Source organism: Salvelinus alpinus, chromosome 17 (genome assembly GCF_045679555.1).
Source record: "Salvelinus alpinus chromosome 17, SLU_Salpinus.1, whole genome shotgun sequence".
NCBI classification, from domain to species: domain Eukaryota; kingdom Metazoa; phylum Chordata; class Actinopteri; order Salmoniformes; family Salmonidae; genus Salvelinus; species Salvelinus alpinus.
Window position 1 is genome coordinate 45,038,925 of NC_092102.1, and position 25,520 is coordinate 45,064,444.

General features: G+C 44.7%; 1 protein-coding gene across 1 annotated transcript in view; it reads left to right on the forward strand.

Moving 5' to 3' along the window:
• The first annotated feature begins 447 nt into the window (after nucleotides 1-447).
• Nucleotides 448-25,520, forward strand: part of LOC139543024 (partitioning defective 6 homolog beta-like) — a 37,584-nt gene continuing 12,511 nt past the window's right edge. Inside the window, exons 1-3 of the mRNA XM_071349116.1 lie at nucleotides 448-599; nucleotides 718-847; nucleotides 4,706-4,928. Of these exons, the coding sequence (XP_071205217.1) occupies nucleotides 785-847; nucleotides 4,706-4,928 (286 nt within the window). The 5' untranslated portion in view covers nucleotides 448-599; nucleotides 718-784. The remainder of the gene's footprint in view (nucleotides 600-717; nucleotides 848-4,705; nucleotides 4,929-25,520) is intronic.

Genomic DNA, 25,520 nt, shown 5'->3' on the forward strand with positions numbered 1-25,520 from the left:
ATTTCATTGTATTTGCTGAATTACATATTTTCAAGGAAACTGTCTGCGCTAACAACAGATGGCGCAATTTAACAACATACAAACATCGAGCAGTTCGGGAAAGGACCTCACTTTGGCCAAGGTGAATTGTAAAGGTTTATATTCGATGTACACGACAGTGACAGAAAACCTAGCGCATTTCCTTATGCTTTACTTTCTTCGTACTTTAAATACTTTACACGGCATTTTAGACATGTATTCACAATATAGGACATGCAAATAATCTTGTCTACGTTTTTTTAAATGTTTATGTGGACAAAAGACAAACATTTATTGACTTTTCGGTTGCGTCGTATTATCAAAAGAATTGTACGTCCTGTACAATTCTTTTGACGTACAATTCTTTTGATAATACGACGTGATCAAGATAAGTTTAAACGTGATCAAGATAAGTTTTACTTGATTCTGACCAATGACTGATTCTGACACTAGCGGGAGTGTGCGTGTTGGGAACGAGGCAGGAGCCGTTTCCTGGGTGCGTTAGGAGCGTCACACAGGACAGCGTTGAAGTGGTTAGCTGGCGACGTGACCGCGAGTTTGAGAAGATAAGTTTAGAGCAGGTTGGTTGGCAGTCGTTGTCGCGTTCTTGGAGGAGGACAATCCAAACGAGGGAATTTAAGTATTTTATAAGGACACACAGCTAACTGGAATAACCTGTTGATATAATTTGGGATATAGGGCAGTGCGAGCAGACGAAGGCAGCCCCGTGAGGGCAAGTGTGCTGTGGCGGTCCTGCTAGCGAAAGATGAACAAGAACCACCGAGTGCCGAGCAACCGAACTCTGGGCGCCGTGGAGGTGAAGAGCAAGGTGCGTTGCTTGCAAAATTAGTTAGCTAGTTGCCAACACAAAACAGCTAGCTATATAACTATTGTATGTATGAGTTATCGAAGTCTCCCAACCTCTACTTTCAAATCATGGCTAAATGTACCTGCTTATTCGCTTGTCAGCAAGTTATGATGTTGTAATTATCTCGTCTGCGCCAGTTTGCAAACTATCTAGAAAGCGAACTAGTTGGCCAGTCCGTTAACGTTATCTAGCCAGTGAATGAACAAGTGTCAAATGTGGATTGGTGTGAGGAAGGCATGTGTTTGGTAGCCAATGCTTGGGATCAATGTTTTATCACGTTCTATTATTTGTACGAATTCTATTATTAGTTTGCGGTGGGATTAGGCAATGTTGTGACTACCCAGCCAGGCACATAATGAGCGAATACATGTCAGCAAACCAGACATTGCTGTGGTTGATCAATTGAGGTTGAACAGTATGTTACACAATTACATAGGATGTGTTTGGTTATATATTTATGATTACAAACTATTTTAAGTTTGAAATGATAGAACAATAAGATTCAAAAGCATCTGAGACACAGATGGCCTACTGACTGGTTGTTAATGAATCTGGTATGAAGATTGTTGGCCTCGGACGCTGATAATTCACTGTGCTGTTTATTGTCCCTTGCCCAGGTGTCACAGTTGATCTCGGTTCCTTCCGCAATGGATCGCTTGTAGTAAACACAAGTTTCGCTGTTTGCGTACATATTTCATACTTATTAACTACAGTTTCCTTGATTGCGATATCCTCAATGAATAGCCAGTATCACTATTGCACTGTCACATAATAATTCAGGGTTACTTCCAAGTACTAACTTATCTTTATCAATCAGCACTCGTCAATAATGAGATGCTTTCAAGACTAGACATGAAAAGGATGACAATAGTACCAATCTTTAGTTTCCCAAGTGCAGATAAAGAAGAATACAATTTGCTTGTTTTCTTCAGCCTGGTTAGACAAGGGGTCACTAATCAACCGTACAAACTCAGTCCCCCACACTGTGTAGCAGTAACCACAACACTGCTTGTCGCTGTGGGTGCCATCACAGCGTTTAGCCAACGTCTATCCATTTAAAAGTGCACCTTTGCAGAGCTATATATGTGTGTTTGATATATATTGTCCCTGCGCAAGGGACAATAAACAGCATAGTGATTTATCAGTGGCCTAGGCCAACATGCACATTACCAGTCGAGTTTGGACACGCCTACTCAGTCAAGAGTTTTTATTTTAACTATTTTCTACATTGCAGTATATTAGTGAAGACATCAAAACTATGAAATAACACATATTGAATCAAGTAGTAACCAAAAAAGTGTAATTAAAAAAATAAAATAAAAATTATATTTGAGATTCTTCAAAGTAACCACCCTTTGCCTTTGATAGCTCTTGGCATTCTCTCAACCAGCTTCACCTGGAATGCTTTTCCAACAGCACCATGCTGGTTAAGTGTGCCTTGAATTCTATATAAATCACTTAGTGTCACCAGCAAAGCACCATCACACCACCTCGTCCTCCTTGCTTCACGGTGGGAACCACACATGCGGAGATCATCCGTTCACCTACTCTGCGTCTCACAAAGACATGGTGGGTTGGAACCAAATATCTCACATTTTGGACTCATCAGATCAAAAGACAGATTTCCATATCTAATGTCCATTGCTCGTGTTTCTTGGACCAAGCAATTCTCTAATTCTTATTGGTGTACTTTAGTAGTGGTTTCTTTGCAACAATTCGACCAGGAAGGCATTACATTAAAATGTGGATCTGCTGGTCCACTGCTGCTGTGTTAGTATAGGTGACACACTACAGGCACACCCACAGATGCATATCAAACATTCTCACTGACGCACAGATTGTACTCATCTTTTACACTAACAAGCCAAGGACACATAATCATCATTAACGCTCTGGGCTTCTAGACACCCCGATAGTGATGCACAGGTTGACTCAGAACGGGGTTAGGGTTATTCAATATTGTGTGGCTGAAGGACTGGTGGGTGGCTGGCTGGTTGAATAAAGAGAAACAATACCTAATGTAAAATATACTGTCTCTGTAAAATGTATGTAGGTTCAGAACTTTTGTGAAACAGCACAGTTAAAAAAATATATGGCAAATAGAAATGAAAGTGGATGTTTTTCAGAGAGAGATGGTAGGGGGGGTTGAGGGGAGCTGAAGGATGCCATTTTAAAAACAAACAAGATCATTATTGTAAAATACATTGTGTCCGTAAAATGCATATAGTATGTAGAAGCCTAAGTGTTGTTGTCCATTAGTTTACTCCAATTAGGGGAGGGGTGAAAGGGTTAGGGGAAAATATATATTAAAAAATATAGATATATTAAAAAATATATATTTACAACGACAAAAATATATGGAGGGTTGTATGATGCAGACAATTACATTGATGGAAGCTACAATCTATCTGCAATATTAAAGCTGATCTACCCCCTAAAGGAAAAAAGATACCTTAAAAATCCATATGTATCTTTCTTATGCAATTTATATCTATAAGCTACGTTGAGCTTTTCTTAAATTATTTTAGCCTGTCTGCTATTAGTGCATAGGCCTAAGCTTTAAGTCTTAACTGTACCCGTGCCAAATAGCGTACACAGCCAATTGCCAAATAATGCTTTTGGGAATGGGCAGGCAAGGTTAACCTCAATCCACGGAGGCAAAAAGGTCATTGTCGAAGTTTACTTCAACAAGACAAAAGCTGCTGAAGGAGAGGTGACAATGAATAGAATGGAGGACCAGAAAGGTCATGTTTGGTAAAGGTCAGGTGAAGTGGTTTTAAAGAGGATGATAGCGGTGGTATGTTGTTATGTATGATGATTGTTAAGCGCTGTACACATTTGACAGTAACAAGACAGGACTTCAAATAGGCCTATTTCACGTCAAGGGAACTGTAGCCTTCTGTTTAAATTGGTTAAATGGAACGTGAAATCTGAACACTGACTGTAGGTCTATAACCTCTCACAGAGCCATAATATTAACTCCTGCAGAATTAACCATTTCTTGATCCACTAAATGTAGGCAAAATTTGCACTTGGGAACAGGAGTGGAGAAATATGATTTCTTTCTTTCTGCATCTTGAGAGAACGCAGTGCTCATGTAGAGGTGCTGTCTTCATCATAAAAGCTGCATTTCAACCACACAAATTATGCATCGAAGCCGAACTTAAATCTTATCAGAAACACCTTGGGTCATTTTCACAATTGTCTATTTCCTTGCAACCGGTCAAACTGATGTCATTTGTAAATTATTTTTATTTTTTTTGTACAGTGTGTAACATAATTATAAATAATTTGTACACTGCTAATTGACCGCAAGAAGCCCAAACAGATAGTATTTGACACAAACAGAATCAATTCAAACCTTGATTACATGGGGATGCGATCACATACGGTTTGTTTCTCTATTTATGCGTGGGAATACTTGGAAACAGATTTCCTAAATTAAAATCACTGAGCTGATTTCGTGGGGATTTTAGTCATGTCTGACAATGAAATTTCAACAAAAACATGTTTGTGGCTGAGAACTTAGGGGGGGGACAAATAAAATCTCCTGCCTGTTTGTGAACTCTGCTCTGTCACATAGCAGTCGTGAGTTAATTGCTTTAGAGCGGTGTGCTCTGGAAGACGAGGCCTACTGCTTAAACAAACAGGCAATTTGCCTATGTCAACCACTGTGTAATGTCTTTCTGGTTTGTTGTTAACTGTTTGCTGCTAAATTCTTTCTACAAACACCAAGGTCATTATCATTTCTCCAATCCAAAGTGTGTGTCACATTTCTCTGTCTCTCTGTCTGTCTGTGCGTTCTCCTGTGTGTCCCAGTTTGGGGCTGAATTCCGGCGGTTCTCCCTGGACCGGTCTAAGCCGGGCCGGTTTGATGAGTTCTATAGGCTCCTACAGCACATGCACCGGATCCCAAACGTGGACCTGCTGGTGGGCTACGCTGACGTCCACGGTGACCTGCTGCCAATCAACAACGATGACAACTACCGCAAAGCCATCTCTGTGGCTGACCCCGTGCTACGCCTCTTCCTGCAGAGGAAAGGTACAACCTAGCCTCAGGGCAATTTGTATAATTTTGGATGTTTTAATTTTTATCCCTCCATTTTAGTATGATATCTTCAACGTTGCTAATGGAACAGAGGTCGTACCACATATCAACTTACATTTTATTGGTTGAGTACACATTTTGCAGGGAAATGCTTATGTTTCTAGCGCCAACAGTGCAGTAATCCTCCGTGTGGATAATGTGGTCAGACTGAAAGGTAAGGAATGATAAGTATCGAGATACATGGGTCCTGATACAAAAATACAAACGCAACATGTGAAGTGTAGACCACGTGTATGGTGTTGTGTAGGTGAGCAGTTTGCTGATGTCAACATTGTGAACAGAATGCCCCAAGGTCGCGGTGGGGTGGACAACAAATACATTTGCATTTTAATCGATGGCAATTTCGATGCACGGAGATAGCGTGAAGAGGCCCATTGTCGTGCCATTCATCCACGGTCATCACCTCATGTTCCAGCATAATAATACATCTCCCCATGTCGCAAGTATCTGTACACAATTCCTGGATGCTGAAAATGTCCCAGTTCTTCCATGGCCTGCATACTAACCAGACATGTAACCCATTGAGCATGTTTGGGATGCTCTGGATCTACGTGTATGAAAGCGTGTTCCGGTTCCCGCCAATATCCAGCAACTTTGCACAGCCAATCGCACAACTTTTTATTTTATTTTTTATTTATTGTAAAAGCTATCTTTGTCCAACACATGCATATGTGTTCCCAGTCAGGTGAAATCCATAGATTAGGGCCTAAGGAATTTATTTCAGTTGACCGATTTCCTTTAATGAACTGTAACTCAGTAAAAATCTTTTGAAATGGTTGCGTTCATATTTTTGTTCAGTGTCGATACCTTGGCCCTGATACCTTACAGGAACGATATGTTTTAGTTTCACACCATTCGGTTTGATTTTGAGAACGAATTGATGCGATATGACACGTTTCAATGCATTAACATTTGTTGCATAAACGCATTCATTTCCCCGTTCTATATTAAAATCTGCTGCTGATGGAGGTCAAGGTGATTGTAGTGGATTTCTCAATTGCTTAGTTACACAGGTGTTCATGTGATTTAGCTTGTTTTTATTTATACCAGTTTTCAGTCACATGGAAGATTCTAGGTGTGTGTAATTCCAGTCTTTCCTCCATTTCCTAAACTATCTCTGAGGTTTCCTTCTTTTCCAAGTGTCCTATTCCACACTCTATATGGTCATTGCCTTCTGCTATTGTAATAGCCTATACTTTCTGGATTGTTTAAGTATGACAACATGTGTTCTGTAAATAGGCCTATCAAGCTACTACCTAGATCGTGTTCGGACTGCACAGGGAGTATTAGATTTAGCCTACTGTCTCACTGCGGTACTGTAGCATCCTAGACATAGTTGATAGTCGTTGAGCAGTGATTTTAGCCTTAGTTGTGTGATCCCGTTCAGTAATTTTTTGTTTATAATTTCTGTTTTTAGCGTTGGTGTTGGTCTTCGTAGTCTTTTTTGCTGTTGTCATAATTGAGTGTAGGGATGTAGACGGATGATGGAATATCCGGATATCCAAACGGACATTAGTATTTGATTACTTGAGTGAGTGTTCGTTATTGGAAACGATTTTTAACAATGAAAAAGCTTTGTCTAAATTTTCCATGTGACATTTTTACCTACAAGAATATACCATAACATTTGATATTCTTAGTTGAATAAAACAAACTCTTCTGTAATCTTGCGTCGAGCTACTGCTGCGCTATTTCTGCACATATCAATGGTAATGTCTTCGAGGACCCAGTTTAACGTTGATAGGCCATTGTGGAGTGAATTTACAAAGGGTTTAATTTGACACGTACAATCTGATTTCCTGATTTATCAATAACTCTGCCATCTCTTAACAAATTCCTTAGCTTTTCTCAAATTAAGAGATACACCATGGGCCTGTATTAGAGGTTGACCGATTATGATTTTTCAACGCCGATACCGAATAATCGGCCGATTTTAAAATAAAAAATAAAAACTTAATTTTTTTAAATTTTTAAATTTGATTTATTTGTAATAATGACAATTACAACAATACTGAATGAACACTTATTTTAACTTAATATAATACATCAATAAAATCAATTTAGCCTCAAATAAATAATGAAACATGTTCAATTTGGTTTAAATAATGCAAAAACAAAGTGTTGGAGAAGAAAGTAAAAGTGCTATATGAGAAAGCTAACGTTTAAGTTCCTTGCTCAGAACATGAGAACATATGAAAGATGGTGGTTCCTTTTAACATGAGTCTTCAATATTCCCAGGTAAGAAGTTTTAGGTTGTAGTTATTATAGGAATTATAGGACTATTTCTCTCTACACGATTTGTATTTCATATACCTTTGACTATTGGATGTTCTTAAAGGCACTTTATTATTGCCAGTGTAACCGTATAGCTTCCGTCCCTCTCCTCGCTCTTACCTGGGCTTGAACCAGGAACACATCGACAACAGCCACCCTCGAAGCAGCGTTACCCATCGCTCCACAAAAGCCGCTGCCCTTGCAGAGCAAGGGGAATAATTACTCCAAGTCTCAGAGCGAGTGATGTTTGAAACGCTATTAGCGCGCATCCCGCTAACTAGCTAGCCATTTCACATTGGTTACACCAGCCTAATCTCGGGAGTTGATAGGCTTGAAGTCATAAACAGCGCAATGCTTTAAGCATTGCGAAGAGCTGCTGGCAAAACGCACGAAAGTGCTGTTTGTATGAATGCTTACGAGCCTGCTGGTGCCTACCATCGCTCAGTCAGACTGCTCTATCAAACCATAGACTTAATTATAACATAATAACACACAGAAATACGAGCCTTAGGTCATTAATATGGTCGAATCCGGAAACTATAATCTCAAACAAAACGTTTATTCTTTCAGTGAAATACGGAACCGTTCCGTATTTTATCTAACGGGTGGCATCCATAAGTCTAAATATTCCTGTTACATTGCACAACCTTCAATGTTATGTCATAATTACGTAAAATTCTGGCAAATTAGTTTGCAACGAGCCAGGCGGCCCAAACTGTTGCATATACCCTGACTCTGCGTGCAATGAGCGCAAGAGGAGTGACACAATTTCACCTGGTTAATATTGCCTGCTAACCTGGATTTCTTTTAGCTAAATATGCAGGTTTAAAAATATATACTTCTGTGTATTGATTTTAAGAAAGGCATTGATGTTTATGGTTAGGTACATGTTGGAGCAATGACAGTCCTTTTTCGCGAATGAGCACCGCATCGATTATATGGAACGCAGGACACGCTAGATAAATTAGCAATATCATCAACCATGTGTAGTTAACTAGTGATTATGATTGATTGATTGTTTTTTATAACTTTAATGCTAGCTAGCAACTTACCTTGGCTTCTTACTGCATTTGCGTAACAGGCGGGCTCCTCGTGGAGTGCAATGTAAAGTAGGTGGTTAGAGCGATGGACTAGTTAACCGTAAGGTTGCAAGATTGAATCCCCGAGCTGACAAGGTAAAAATCTGTCGTTCTGCCCCTGAACAAGGCAGTTAACCCACCGTTCCTAGGCCGTCATTGAAAATAAGAATTTGTTCTTAACTGACTTGCCTAGTTAAATAAAGGTGTAAAAAAATAAAATGGGCCAAATCGTTGTCCAAAAGTACCGATTTCCGATTGTTATGAAAACTTGAAATCGCCCCTAATTAATCGGCCATTCCGATTAGCCTGTATGCCAACAATTTGGTGTTATTTTGAAGCGGACGGATATGAGGGGTTAATTGAGACTGCTTATAACAGTGGGCCAATTGTTGCCATTATTTTTTACCAAGTTACTCACGTCACAGCCTCTAGTTTGTGTGCCAAATTAGAAAAGAAGTGACCAATCTATGCTTGTTATTTGACCAAGTCAAAAAAAAAATATATATATATACAGTGGGGAGAACAAGTATTTGATACACTGCCGATTTTGCAGGTTTTCCTACTTACAAAGCATGTAGAGGTCTGTAATTTTTATCATAGGTACACTTCAACTGTGAGAGACGGAATCTAAAACAAAAATCCAGAAAATCACATTGTATGATTTTTAAGTAATTAATTTGCATTTTATTGCATGACATAAGTATTTGATCACCTACCAACCAGTAAGAATTCCGGCTCTCACAGACCTGTTAGTTTTTCTTTAAGAAGCCCTCCTGTTCTCCACTCATTACCTGTATTAACTGCACCTGTTTGAACTCGTTACCTGTATAAAAGACACCTGTCCACACACTCAATCAAACAGACTCCAACCTCTCCACAATGGCCAAGACCAGAGAGCTGTGTAAGGACATCAGGGATAAATTGTAGACCTGTACAAGGCTGGGATGGGCTACAGGACAATAGCCAAGCAGCTTGGTGAGAAGGCAACAACTGTTGGCACAATTATTAGAAAATGGAAGAAGTTCAAGATGACAGTCAATCACCCTCGGTCTGGGGCTCCATGCAAGATCTCACCTCGTGGGGCATCAATGATCATGAGGAATGTGAGGGATCAGCCCAGAACTACACGGAAGGACCTGGTCAATGACCTGAAGAGAGCTGGGACCACAGTCTCAAAGAAAACCATTAGTAACACACTACGCCGTCATGGATTAAAATCCTGCAGCGCACGCAAGGTCCCCCTGCTCAAGCCAGCGCATGTCCAGGCCCGTCTGAAGTTTGCCAATGACCATCTGGATGATCCAGAGGAGGAATGGGAGAAGGTCATGTGGTCTGATGAGACAAAAATAGAGCTTTTTGCTCTAAACTCCACTCGCCGTGTTTGGAGGAATAGAAGGATGAGTACAACCCCAAGAACACCATCCCAACCGTGAAGCATGGAGGTGGAAACATCATTCTTTGGGGATGCTTTTCTGCAAAGGGGACAGGACGACTGCACCGTATTGAGGGGAGGATGGATGGGGCCATGTATCGCGAGATCTTGACCAACAACCTCCTTCCCTCAGTAAGAGCATTGAAGATGGGTCGTGGCTGGGTCTTCCAGCATGACAACGACCCGAAACACACAGCCAGGGCAACTAAGGAGTGGCTCCGTAAGAAGCATCTCAAGGTCCTGGAGTGGCCTAGCCAGTCTCCAGACCTGAACCCAATAGAAAATCTTTGGAGGGAGCCGAAAGTCCGTATTGCCCAGCGACAGCCCCGAAACCTGAAGGATCTGGAGAAGGTCTGTATGGAGGAGTGGGCCAAAATCCCTGCTGCAGTGTGTGCAAACCTGGTCAAGAACTACAGGAAACGTATGATCTCTGTAATTGCAAACTAAGGTTTCTGTACCAAATATTCAGTTCTGCTTTTTTGATGTATCAAATACTTATGTCATGCAATAAAATGCAAATTAATTACTTAAAAATTATACAATGTGATTTTCTGGATTTTTGTTTTAGATTCTGTCTCTCACAGTTGAAGTGTACCTATGATTAAAATTACAGACCTCTACATGCTTTGTAAGTAGGAAAACCTGCAAAATCGGCGGTGTATCAAATACTTGTTCTCCCCACTGTATATATAAATACTAATTCGGACAATAATAATATTTATTTTAGAGTATCTTGAATATCTGAAAAAATGGCATGACATTATTTGAATAGTTAAATAGTTTCAAATGCCCCGTTCCTTATTAAATGTTTAGTGTGATCTGTTGAATCCAAAGGCACTGGGCTGTTGTCTGTGAGTCTAAGCTGTCTTGCTGTGCCGTATGACCTATAGATGCTAAGCCACTTTGTCAGGAGGGGATTACAGTGGTCTCTGTGTAACACCGTTTAGGCCCTGGGTTTCAATTACACGCTAGACACTAACGTCATGCTGGTCTCTGTGTAACACCGTTTAGGCCCTGGGTTTCAATTACACGCTAGTCACTAACGTCATGCTGGGTCTCTGTGTAACACCGTGTAGGCCCTGTGTTTCAATTACATGCTAGTCACTAACGTCATGCTGGTCTCTGTGTAACACTGTGTAGGCCCTGGGTTTCAATTACACGCCAGACACTAACGTCATGCTGGGTCTCTGTGTAACACGGTGTAGGCCCTGGGTTTCAATTACACGCTAGTCACTAACGTCATGCTGGGTCTCTGTAACACCGTGTAGGCCCTGGGTTTCAATTACACGCTAGACACTAACGTCATGCTGGTCTCTGTGTAACACCGTTTAGGCCCTGGGTTTCAATTACACGCTAGACACTAACGTCATGCTGGTCTCTGTGTAACACCATTTAGGCCCTGGGTTTCAATTACACGCTAGACACTAACGTCATGCTGGTCTCTGTGTAACACCATTTAGGCCCTGGGTTTCAATTACACGCTAGACACTAACGTCATGCTGGTCTCTGTGTAACACCGTTTAGGCCCTGGGTTTCAATTACACGCTAGACACTAACGTCATGCTGGGTCTCTGTGTAACACCGTTTAGGCCCTTGGTTTCAATTACACGCTAGACGCTAACGTCATGCTGGTCTCTGTGTAACACCGTTTAGGCCCTGGGTTTCAATTACACGCTAGACACTAACGTCATGCTGGTCTCTGTTACCGTGTAGGCCCTGGGTTTCAATTACACGCTAGTCACTAACGTCATGCTGGGTCTCTGTGTAACACGGTGTAGGCCCTGGGTTTCAATTACACGCTAGTCACTAACGTCATGCTGGGTCTCTGTAACACCGTGTAGGCCCTGGGTTTCAATTACACGCTAGTCACTAACGTCATGCTGGGTCTCTGTGTAACACCGTTTAGGCCTTGGGTTTCAATTACACGCTAGACACTAACGTCATGCTGGTCTCTGTGTAACACCATTTAGGCCCTGGGTTTCAATTACACGCTAGTCACTAACGTCATGCTGGGTCTCTGTGTAACACCGTTTAGGCCCTGGGTTTCAATTACACGCTACACACTAACGTCATGCTGGTCTCTGTGTAACACCGTTTAGGCCCTGGGTTTCAATTACACGCTAGTCACTAACGTCATGCTGGGTCTCTGTAACACCGTGTAGGCCCTGGGTTTCAATTACACGCTAGACACTAACGTCATGCTGGTCTCTGTGTAACACCGTTTAGGCCCTGGGTTTCAATTACACGCTAGTCACTAACGTCATGCTGGGTCTCTGTAACACCGTGTAGGCCCTGGGTTTCAATTACACGCTAGACACTAACGTCATGCTGGTCTCTGTGTAACACCGTTTAGGCCCTGGGTTTCAATTACACGCTAGTCACTAACGTCATGCTGGGTCTCTGTAACACCGTGTAGGCCCTGGGTTTCAATTACACGCTAGACACTAACGTCATGCTGGTCTCTGTGTAACACCGTTTAGGCCCTGGGTTTCAATTACACGCTAGACACTAACGTCATGCTGGTCTCTGTGTAACACCGTGTAGACCCTGGGTTTCAATTACACGCTAGACACTAACGTCATGCTGGTCTCTGTTACCGTTTAGGCCCTGGGTTTCAATTACACGCTAGACACTAACGTCATGCTGGTCTCTGTGTAACACCGTTTAGGCCCTGGGTTTCAATTACACGCTAGTCACTAACGTCATGCTGGGTCTCTGTGTAACACTGTGTAGGCCCTTGGTTTCAATTACACGCTAGTCACTAACGTCATGCTGGTCTCTGTGTAACACTGTGTAGGCCCTGGGTTTCAATTACACGCTAGTCACTAACGTCATGCTGGGTCTCTGTGTAACACCGTGTAGGCCCTGTGTTTCAATTACACGCTAGTCACTAACGTCATGCTGGTCTCTGTGTAACACCGTTTAGGCCCTGGGTTTCAATTACACGCTAGACACTAACGTCATGCTGGGTCTCTGTGTAACACCGTGTAGGCCCTGTGTTTCAATTACACGCTAGTCACTAACGTCATGCTGGTCTCTGTGTAACACCGTGTAGGCCCTGTGTTTCAATTACACGCTAGTCACTAACGTCATGCTGGGTCTCTGTGTAACACCGTGTAGGCCCTGTGTTTCAATTACACGCTAGTCACTAACGTCATGCTGGTCTCTGTGTAACACCGTTTAGGCCCTGGGTTTCAATTACACGCTAGACACTAACGTCATGCTGGGTCTCTGTGTAACACCGTGTAGGCCCTGTGTTTCAATTACACGCTAGACACTAACGTCATGCTGGTCTCTGTGTAACACCGTGTAGGCCCTGTGTTTCAATTACACGCTAGTCACTAACGTCATGCTGGTCTCTGTGTAACACCGTGTAGGCCCTGTGTTTCAATTACACGCTAGACACTAACGTCATGCTGGTCTCTGTTACCGTTTAGGCCCTGTGTTTCAATTACACGCTAGTCACTAACGTCATGCTGGTCTCTGTGTAACACCGTGTAGGCCCTGTGTTTCAATTACACGCTAGACACTAACGTCATGCTGGTCTCTGTTACCGTTTAGGCCCTGGGTTTCAATTACACGCTAGTCACTAACGTCATGCTGGTCTCTGTTACCGTTTAGGCCCTGGGTTTCAATTACACGCTAGACACTAACGTCATGCTGGTCTCTGTTACCGTTTAGGCCCTGGGTTTCAATTACACGCTAGACACTAACGTCATGCTGGGTCTCTGTGTAACACCGTTTAGGCCCTGGGTTTCAATTACACGCTAGTCACTAACGTCATGCTGGTCTCTGTTACCGTTTAGGCCCTGGGTTTCAATTACACGCTAGACACTAACGTCATGCTGGTCTCTGTGTAACACCGTTTAGGCCCTGGGTTTCAATTACACGCTAGTCACTAACGTCATGCTGGTCTCTGTTACCGTTTAGGCCCTGGGTTTCAATTACACGCTAGACACTAACGTCATGCTGGTCTCTGTGTAACACCGTTTAGGCCCTGGGTTTCAATTACACGCTAGTCACTAACGTCATGCTGGTCTCTGTTACCGTTTAGGCCCTGGGTTTCAATTACACGCTAGTCACTAACGTCATGCTGGGTCTCTGTGTAACACCGTGTAGGCCCTGTGTTTCAATTACACGCTAGTCACTAACGTCATGCTGGGTCTCTGTGTAACACCGTGTAGGCCCTGTGTTTCAATTACACGCTAGTCACTAACGTCATGCTGGTCTCTGTGTAACACCGTGTAGGCCCTGTGTTTCAATTACACGCTAGTCACTAACGTCATGCTGGTCTCTGTGTAACACCGTGTAGGCCCTGGGTTTCAATTACACGCTAGTCACTAACGTCATGCTGGTCTCTGTTACCGTTTAGGCCCTGGGTTTCAATTACACGCTAGACACTAACGTCATGCTGGTCTCTGTGTAACACCGTGTAGGCCCTGTGTTTCAATTACACGCTAGACACTAACGTCATGCTGGTCTCTGTTACCGTTTAGGCCCTGGGTTTCAATTACACGCTAGACACTAACGTCATGCTGGTCTCTGTGTAACACCGTGTAGGCCCTGTGTTTCAATTACACGCTAGACACTAACGTCATGCTGGTCTCTGTGTAACACCGTTTAGGCCCTGTGTTTCAATTACACGCTAGACACTAACGTCATGCTGGGTCTCTGTGTAACACCGTGTAGGCCCTGGGTTTCAATTACACGCTAGTCACTAACGTCATGCTGGTCTCTGTGTAACACCGTTTAGGTCCTGTGTTTCAATTACACGCTAGACACTAACGTCATGCTGGTCTCTGTGTAACACCGTGTAGGCCCTGTGTTTCAATTACACGCTAGTCACTAACGTCATGCTGGTCTCTGTGTAACACCGTTTAGGTCCTGTGTTTCAATTACACGCTAGACACTAACGTCATGCTGGTCTCTGTGTAACACCGTTTAGGTCCTGTGTTTCAATTACACGCTAGACACTAACGTCATGCTGGTCTCTGTGTAACACCGTTTAGGCCCTGGGTTTCAATTACACGCTAGACACTAACGTCATGCTGGTCTCTGTGTAACACCGTGTAGACCCTGGGTTTCAATTACACGCTAGACACTAACGTCATGCTGGTCTCTGTTACCGTTTAGGCCCTGGGTTTCAATTACACGCTAGACACTAACGTCATGCTGGTCTCTGTGTAACACCGTTTAGGCCCTGGGTTTCAATTACACGCTAGTCACTAACGTCATGCTGGGTCTCTGTGTAACACTGTGTAGGCCCTTGGTTTCAATTACACGCTAGTCACTAACGTCATGCTGGTCTCTGTGTAACACTGTGTAGGCCCTGGGTTTCAATTACACGCTAGTCACTAACGTCATGCTGGGTCTCTGTGTAACACCGTGTAGGCCCTGTGTTTCAATTACACGCTAGTCACTAACGTCATGCTGGTCTCTGTGTAACACCGTTTAGGCCCTGGGTTTCAATTACACGCTAGACACTAACGTCATGCTGGGTCTCTGTGTAACACCGTGTAGGCCCTGTGTTTCAATTACACGCTAGTCACTAACGTCATGCTGGTCTCTGTGTAACACCGTGTAGGCCCTGTGTTTCAATTACACGCTAGTCACTAACGTCATGCTGGGTCTCTGTGTAACACCGTGTAGGCCCTGTGTTTCAATTACACGCTAGTCACTAACGTCATGCTGGTCTCTGTGTAACACCGTTTAGGCCCTGGGTTTCAATTACACGCTAGACACTAACGTCATGCTGGGTCTCTGTGTAACACCGTGTAGGCCCTGTGTTTCAATTACACGCTAGACACTAACGTCATGCTGGTCTCTGTGTAACACCGTGTAGGCCCTGTGTTTCAATTACACGCTAGTCACTAACGTCATGCTGGTCTCTGTGTAACACCGTGTAGGCCCTGTGTTTCAATTACACGCTAGACACTAACGTCATGCTGGTCTCTGTTACCGTTTAGGCCCTGTGTTTCAATTACACGCTAGTCACTAACGTCATGCTGGTCTCTGTGTAACACCGTGTAGGCCCTGTGTTTCAATTACACGCTAGACACTAACGTCATGCTGGTCTCTGTTACCGTTTAGGCCCTGGGTTTCAATTACACGCTAGTCACTAACGTCATGCTGGTCTCTGTTACCGTTTAGGCCCTGGGTTTCAATTACACGCTAGACACTAACGTCATGCTGGTCTCTGTTACCGTTTAGGCCCTGGGTTTCAATTACACGCTAGACACTAACGTCATGCTGGGTCTCTGTGTAACACCGTTTAGGCCCTGGGTTTCAATTACACGCTAGTCACTAACGTCATGCTGGTCTCTGTTACCGTTTAGGCCCTGGGTTTCAATTACACGCTAGACACTAACGTCATGCTGGTCTCTGTGTAACACCGTTTAGGCCCTGGGTTTCAATTACACGCTAGTCACTAACGTCATGCTGGTCTCTGTTACCGTTTAGGCCCTGGGTTTCAATTACACGCTAGACACTAACGTCATGCTGGTCTCTGTGTAACACCGTTTAGGCCCTGGGTTTCAATTACACGCTAGTCACTAACGTCATGCTGGTCTCTGTTACCGTTTAGGCCCTGGGTTTCAATTACACGCTAGTCACTAACGTCATGCTGGGTCTCTGTGTAACACCGTGTAGGCCCTGTGTTTCAATTACACGCTAGTCACTAACGTCATGCTGGGTCTCTGTGTAACACCGTGTAGGCCCTGTGTTTCAATTACACGCTAGTCACTAACGTCATGCTGGTCTCTGTGTAACACCGTGTAGGCCCTGTGTTTCAATTACACGCTAGTCACTAACGTCATGCTGGTCTCTGTGTAACACCGTGTAGGCCCTGGGTTTCAATTACACGCTAGTCACTAACGTCATGCTGGTCTCTGTTACCGTTTAGGCCCTGGGTTTCAATTACACGCTAGACACTAACGTCATGCTGGTCTCTGTGTAACACCGTGTAGGCCCTGTGTTTCAATTACACGCTAGACACTAACGTCATGCTGGTCTCTGTTACCGTTTAGGCCCTGGGTTTCAATTACACGCTAGACACTAACGTCATGCTGGTCTCTGTGTAACACCGTGTAGGCCCTGTGTTTCAATTACACGCTAGACACTAACGTCATGCTGGTCTCTGTGTAACACCGTTTAGGCCCTGTGTTTCAATTACACGCTAGACACTAACGTCATGCTGGGTCTCTGTGTAACACCGTGTAGGCCCTGGGTTTCAATTACACGCTAGACACTAACGTCATGCTGGGTCTCTGTGTAACACCGTGTAGGCCCTGTGTTTCAATTACACGCTAGTCACTAACGTCATGCTGGTCTCTGTGTAACACCGTGTAGGCCCTGTGTTTCAATTACACGCTAGACACTAACGTCATGCTGGTCTCTGTGTAACACCGTGTAGGCCCTGTGTTTCAATTACACGCTAGTCACTAACGTCATGCTGGTCTCTGTTACCGTTTAGGCCCTGGGTTTCAATTACACGCTAGACACTAACGTCATGCTGGTCTCTGTGTAACACCGTGTAGGCCCTGTGTTTCAATTACACGCTAGACACTAACGTCATGCTGGTCTCTGTTACCGTTTAGGCCCTGGGTTTCAATTACACGCTAGACACTAACGTCATGCTGGTCTCTGTGTAACACCGTGTAGGCCCTGTGTTTCAATTACACGCTAGACACTAACGTCATGCTGGTCTCTGTGTAACACCGTTTAGGCCCTGTGTTTCAATTACACGCTAGACACTAACGTCATGCTGGGTCTCTGTGTAACACAGTGTAGGCCCTGGGTTTCAATTACACGCTAGACACTAACGTCATGCTGGGTCTCTGTGTAACACCGTGTAGGCCCTGTGTTTCAATTACACGCTAGTCACTAACGTCATGCTGGTCTCTGTGTAACACCGTGTAGGCCCTGTGTTTCAATTACACGCTAGACACTAACGTCATGCTGGTCTCTGTGTAACACCGTGTAGGCCCTGTGTTTCAATTACACGCTAGACACTAACGTCATGCTGGGTCTCTGTGGCTGCAGCCCCCCCCCCCCCCCCCCCCCCCCAACCACACACACACTTTACATTTTTACCCGCTACCTTTCCCCAACAGTGTCGGGAGCAGTTAGCTCTAACTGCCTAGCCTTAGGGACTTGTCTTGATGTGGGTTCACATATTGTCTCCTTGTACTAATGGGTTATGGAGAGTTAGGCTAAATGGTGTCAGGGTTCTTCCTCTGGGCTAAGTCTGTTTTTAAAATGTAAAAACCAGCTTGTCCCTGTCTTTACTTCCTATCTGTTGTGTTCTGCAGATTTGTGTCTAGATTTTATACGTTTGTTTGAGAGGTGAAGAACGCTATATGTGTTTAACAAGAATGTTTTCCCTCCAGCCATGGCTGACATTGTCCCTGTGGAAGTAGGCCTTAAGTTATCTTTCTCCATGGGCAGATTTGAAGAATACAGTTGTCATGGTATTGCTGTGTGGAATGCTTTACTGATAAGCTGTTGATGTGGAATATTGTACATCTTCTGTGGACTGTGTATGGACTTAATACGTTGACAACGTACTTCTGCTAAACACGCAGTGGTATTCACATAATCTGAATGAAACATGTTCTTTGTGTACACGTGCCCCTTCTGTGGGTTTTATGATGTGGGAAAGATTTGTTTTTGGACAAGATAGTTGTCATTGCTGATGGTAATGTATGACTAGAGCTGTGACGAGCTGTGGAATTTTGAATGCAAGTTATTGGTCAGCCAAATGACTGCGGTCACCAATATAATCGTTTGAAGAGTTAATTTTTTATATAGTTTATTTTTAAGATGCACAGTTTTCTCCTCTGCTCCTGACTGCATGTTCTGCTGCTGCAGGAAGGGGGAAGTTGCCCAGGCAACCAGCATCGTTTGCTACAACACCTTGCTTGTTTCAGCAAAGGGCGTCAAGTTTCACGTTGTAAATAGTCCACGTTACCACTGAAACGCACGGCCGTCCCATCTTCAGTCACCTGTTCGTTCCAAAAAATAAATACGTTTATTTTATTGAAGGTGTTCCCCCATTATTGTCGGTTACACGATTCTACAGTAATTATGCCAGTCCTATGTTTGACAGCATTCCTGGGCAGTGTTGTCTTGTGTGTGTGTGAGAGAGAGAGAGAGTGAATCACTAGGTCATTTCTCTATCAATAGCTTGTCACACTGAAATCATTTGGACACAAACACAATGTCTGGACGGCTGCAGGGCAGTGCCACCAGTCCTACGCCTGTTTACCTGTTACCATGGTAGCCCTGAAGAGGCCCATTGGTTTAATGGGTATTGTTTAGGGCTGATGGGAGCTGCAAAGCCTGCGGGGTGAAATACCCCCCCCACACACACAATAGTTTTAAAACTTTTTTGTTTTATCATTTTGTGTTTTGAGGTTTACTCAATGTGTGAACTTTAAGGGTTATGAATGATGCACTGTGTTTTTCCTTCGCCTGACAACTTGGTTGCTGTTTGCAAAGTCCAGTTGTCTATCTGCTGCATCTGGTCCCAGTGCAGTATGCTCTAAATTCATTCGTTGTTTTTGTTTAGTTGTACTGAATGGGACGAGCACGAGAGCATTGTGCCTTTTCCCGTACCTCCCCCATGCCCCACAGGCACACGGGTTCTGCTGAGGTCAGTGTAACACGCTGTTTATTGTGGTCAGCCAGAGAATGAGAGCTGTTCTCATCAATTCTACTCCTCTCAGGTACAGCGGGTAAGGCGTGTTGTCACGTAGATGGTGTGGTGTACAGGTGACGTGTGTTGTACAAGTGGAACACAGGGTTTGTCAAAAGAGAATTCCGTTGTGGTGTGACATCATCTTAATCGGTATCTGTCATACAGAGCAGAACACTCCTCCCTGCCTTCACCTCCTGTCCTCGCAGCATGAGACTGTCCAGGTTTCCATACTGATTGAACCCAGTCGTTATTCAGGGAATCTGGGTGGGTGTGTTTTGTTGATCTAATGATGTCATCACCGTCATAGTTTCAGTTGTGAAAAGCACAAGTGTTTTTATGAGGGCGAATAGAATTAGTAACCGTGCCTCATAAAGGGAGAACAGCACCACATAGGGTTTTAGTAAGCCATCCTCTCTACCCACACAGTAAAGCAATCGTTTGAAGCACGATAACTGTGGGTTTTAAGAGTGACCGAGTAGACGGCATGATATGGAGGCAGGGAGACGTAACGGAAGAGAGTGAAGAATGCAGAGTGAGGCCCTAGATGGGGGATGGGGAGCTGGAAGAAGGGGCTTCATTGAGTGGAATGTGGCTAGCCTCTGATCACCACTGCTGGGTAGATTAAACTGGACAGTAGGCCATACACAACACTGGAGCCATGGGCCAGAAGTTAGCTGGGCTGCCCCGCCAGGGACGGAGAGAGGGAACTAGTGCTGACCTACTGAGGGCCAGTGGAGAGGGGGAAAACCGCAGGGGAGAGGGAGATAAAGGGAGGGAGGGAGAGAGAGGGAACTAGTGCTGACCTACTGAGGGCCAGTGGAGAGGGGGAAGACAGCAGGAAGGAGGGAGGGAACGGGAAACAAAATGTCAAAGGGACGTACAGGTAGTATTGTTTACCATGTTGGTCAAAGGGCAATGCCTTTATGCATTGCACTACTGTAACTTAGTGATGAGAGATTTCCTCCTAGCTGACATTCTCGCTGTAGGGCTGGGCCTTATCCTCATCGTGATATGAATGTTGGAAATATGATTTCATTTCCTGATATTGACACTATTTCTCCACATACTGCAGACTACCATGGTGAAGTTAAGTTTGGAGCTAATCTTATCAAATGGAGGCTGTTGATGTGCCACATGACCATGTCAATTAGCATTTATCTATATGAATAAGGTGTATTCCTAATTGACATGGTCATCATATTGTTATCCAGGATGTGACAGGGATATTTGTCTCCATCGCCCAGCTATAAATAGGCAGACGGTGCAGTATAAAATGTTCATGTGATTTATACACTAACCTGTCCGTCAGAGCCCAGATCAAAGTGACAACTGGGCTCCCTGTCTCTGCAGAACCCCAGGAGGATGAGCGATGTCGTGAGGGAGACCGAGGTGTTCTGAGCCAGGCTGCATCACCAGTAAAGTCTTTGTTCAGGAGAATGAGCGACAGGGTTGCCCGGATAGGGAAGGGAATTACTAGCCCACGTGCCTGCTCCTCCCCCCCTTCCTCCCCTCTGTCTTCCCCCTCCTTACCCCTCGCCTTGGAGGCTGCGTGTACAGGCCGCAGCAGGAAGCTGAAATTCAGCACAGGCATGGCCCAGCAGCAGCAGCAGCATCATCATCAGTCCCCATCAGACAGCAGAGAGAGACAGGGCAGAGAGAACCAAGCCAGTCTGGATGAAAGGGGACAGAGGGCGAAGCAGAGACTGCAAGAGGCAGGGCGAGACTGAGGGAAGGACAGAGAGAGAGGGGCAGTGGGGTGGAGAGAGAGGGGCAGTGGGGTGGAGAGAGAGGGGCAGTGGGGTGGAGAGAGAGGGGCAGTGGGGTGGAGAGAGAGGGGCAGTGGGGTGGAGAGAGAGGGAGAGCTTGGTCAGCAGAAGTGAAATTGATGAAGTACAGTATGTTACAGTGGGACAGAGGGAGAAAGTCTGTTCTTTGTCAGTCTGTCTTACACAATAAAGTCTAATTAAAGAACGAAATGCATTGCCTGTGCACCTCTTAGAAGACTAAGCAGTGCAGAAAGATCACTACACTACAGTACTGTAATAATGCTGGAAATGTGAACAGTTGAAGAGTGATGACCTGCTAATTGATTTAAGATTCATTTGGAGTTTGAATGTTACCGGGCAACTTTTGGCTCATGAATGTGTTGTTGTACAACATGATATGAATTATATCATTGGAGCTTAAGCTTAGTCAGTGTGTTATTTTGTCCATCCTCTGGTCTGTGCTCCCTACTTCCCTTTGCCATAGACCTGGCTTCCCCCTCTCTTGCTCTCTCCCTCTCATTCTCCCCATTGCTTCCCCCCCCCCCTTTCACACACTCTCCCCTGGAGGGGCGGCAGGTAGCCTAGCGGTTAAGAGCATTGAGCCAGTAACCGAAAGCCGGCAAGGTGGAAATAACATCCGTTCTGCCCTTGAGCAAGTCAGTTAACCCCTAACAACTGCTCCCAAGGCGCCGATATGGAGAACTTTGATTAGTGCAGCCCCCCGCACCTCTGATTCAGAGGGGTTGGGTTAAATGCAGAAGACACATTTACGTTGAATGCTTAGTATCCCCTTTCCCTCTCCTGTTCTCTCTTCTCTCCTCTGTTCTCTCCTGTTCCCTCTTCTCTCCTGTTCCCTCTTCTCTCCTGTTCCCTCTTCTCTCCTGTTCTCTCCTGTTCCCTCTTCTCTGTTCTCTCCTCTTCTCTCCTCTCGTCTTCTCTGTTCTCTTCTCTGTTCTCTCCTCTTCCCTGTTCCCTCCTGTTCCCTCTTCTCTGTTCTCTTCTCTGTTCTCTCCTCTTCCCTGTTCCCTCCTGTTCCCTCCTGTTCCCTCTTCTCTCCTGTTCCCTCTTCTCTCCTGTTCCCTCTTCTGTTCTCTCCTCTTCTCTCCTGTTCCCTCTTCTCTCCTGTTCCCTCTTCTCTCCTGTTTCCACTTCTCTCCTCTTCTCTCCTCTTCTCTCCTGTTTCCTCTTCTCTCCTGTTTCCTCTTCTCTTCTCTCCTGTTCTCTCCTGTTTCCTCTTCTCTTCTCTCCTGTTCTCTCCTGTTTCCTCTTCTCTTCTCTCCTGTTCTCTCCTGTTTCCTCTTCTCTTCTCTCCTGTTCTCTCCTGTTTCCTCTTCTCTCCTCTCCTGTTCTCTCCTGTTTCCTCTTCTCTCCTCTCCTGTTCTCTCCTGTTTCCTCTTCTCTCCTCTCCTGTTCTCTCCTGTTTCCTCTTCTCTCCTGTTCTCTCCTGTTTCCTCTTCTCTCCTGTTCTCTCCTGTTCCCTCTTCTCTCCTCTTCTCTCCTGTTCCCTCTTCTCTCCTCTTCTCTCCTGTTCCCTCTTCTCTCCTCTTCTCTCCTGTTCCCTCTTCTCTCCTCTTCTCTCCTGTTCCCTCTTCTCTCCTCTTCTCTCCTGTTCCCTCTTCTCTCCTCTTCTCTCCTGTTCCCTCTTCTCTCCTCTTCTCTCCTGTTCCCTCTTCTCTCCTCTTCTCTCCTGTTCCCTCTTCTCTCCTCTTCTCTCCTGTTCCCTCTTCTCTCCTCTTCTCTCCTGTTCCCTCTTCTCTCCTCTTCTCTCCTGTTCCCTCTTCTCTCCTCTTCTCTCCTGTTCCCTCTTCTCTCCTCTTCTCTCCTGTTCCCTCTTCTCTCCTCTTCTCTCCTGTTCCCTCTTCTCTCCTCTTCTCTCCTGTTCCCTCTTCTCTCCTCTTCTCTCCTGTTCCCTCTTCTCTCCTCTTCTCTCCTGTTCCCTCTTCTCTCCTCTTCTCTCCTGTTCCCTCTTCTCTCCTCTTCTCTCCTGTTCCCTCTTCTCTCCTCTTCTCTCCTTCTCTCCTCTTCTCTCCTCTTCTCTCCTCTTCTCTCCTCTTCTCTCCTCTTCTCTCCTGTTCCCTCTTCTCTCCTCTTCTCTCCTGTTCCCTCCTGTTCCCTCCTCTTCTCTCCTGTTCTCTGTTCTCTCCTGTTCTCTGTTCTCTCCTGTTCCCTCTTCTCCTGTTCTCTGTTCTCTCCTCTTCTCTCCTGTTCTCTGTTCCCTCCTGTTCTCTGTTCCCTCCTGTTCCCGGTTCTCTCCTGTTCCCTCTCTTATCAGCGTACCACTCATTATATCTCAGCTGTACCAGGGAGGTATGTTCATTACTCACAGAATATAAACACTTTTTTTCACCCCTCCCCCTTATTTTCATTATTTTAATAAGCACCGTCCCTCCCTCATCCCCACGCACTCCCTCCCCCGTTTTTATCGCTTCGTGCCTGGAACACCATGGTACTCACCATGTGTGGGATATCCAGGCCTGTCGTCAACTTATGAGACCGTTTCCAGAGCAGTTATTTTTGAGCAACATTCAGTCCAGAGCAGAACAGATACAGAACGGTATTACCTAGAGTTCAACTCAAACCTAGTCATACAATATTAAAATGTACAGTAACTACATCCTTATTGACGTGTACAGTCACTACATCCTTATTGACGTGTACAGTCACTACATCCTTATTGACGTGTACAGTCACTACATCCTTATTGACGTGTACAGTCACTACATCCTTATTGACGTGTACAGTCACTACATCCTTATTGACGTGTACAGTCACTACATCCTTATTGACGTGTACAGTCACTACATCCTTATTGACGTGTACAGTCACTACATCCTTATGGACGTGTACAGTCACTAGATCCTTATGGACGTGTACAGTCACTAGATCCTTATGGACGTGTACAGTCACTAGATCCTTATGGACGTGTACAGTCACTAGATCCTTATGGACGTGTACAGTCACTAGATCCTTATGGACGTGTACAGTCACTAGATCCTTATGGACGTGTACAGTCACTAGATCCTTATGGACGTGTACAGTCACTAGATCCTTATGGACGTGTACAGTCACTAGATCCTTATGGACGTGTACAGTCACTAGATCCTTATGGACGTGTACAGTCACTAGATCCTTATGGACGTGTACAGTCACTAGATCCTTATGGACGTGTACAGTCACTAGATCCTTATGGACGTGTAGAGTCACTAGATCCTTATGGACGTGTAGAGTCACTACATCCTTATGGACGTGTAGAGTCACTACATCCTTATGGACGTGTAGAGTCACTACATCCTTATGGACGTGTAGAGTCACTACATCCTTATGGACGTGTAGAGTCACTACATCCTTATGGACGTGTAGAGTCACTACATCCTTATGGACGTGTAGAGTCACTACATCCTTATGGACGTGTAGAGTCACTACATCCTTATGGACGTGTAGAGTCACTACATCCTTATGGACGTGTAGAGTCACTACATCCTTATGGACGTGTAGAGTCACTACATCCTTATGGACGTGTAGAGTCACTACATCCTTATGGACGTGTAGAGTCACTACATCCTTATGGACGTGTAGAGTCACTACATCCTTATGGACGTGTAGAGTCACTACATCCTTATGGACGTGTAGAGTCACTACATCCTTATGGACGTGTAGAGTCACTAGATCCTTATGGACGTGTAGAGTCACTAGATCCTTATGGACGTGCAGAATCACTAGATCCTTATGGACGTGCAGAGTCACTACATCCTTATGGACGTGCAGAGTCACTACATCCTTATGGACGTGCAGAGTCACTACATCCTTATGGACGTGCAGAGTCACTACATCCTTATGGACGTGCAGAGTCACTACATCCTTATGGACGTGCAGAGTCACTACATCCTTATGGACGTGCAGAGTCACTACATCCTTTTGGACGTGCACAGTCACTACATCCTTTTGGACGTGCACAGTCACTACATCCTTTTGGACGTGCACAGTCACTACATCCTTTTGGACGTGCACAGTCACTACATCCTTTTGGACGTGCACAGTCACTACATCCTTTTGGACGTGCACAGTCACTACATCCTTTTGGACGTGCACAGTCACTACATCCTTTTGGACGTGCACAGTCACTACATCCTTTTGGACGTGCACAGTCACTACATCCTTTTGGACGTGCACAGTCACTACATCCTTTTGGACGTGCACAGTCACTACATCCTTTTGGACGTGCACAGTCACTACATCCTTTTGGACGTGCACAGTCACTACATCCTTTTGGACGTGCAC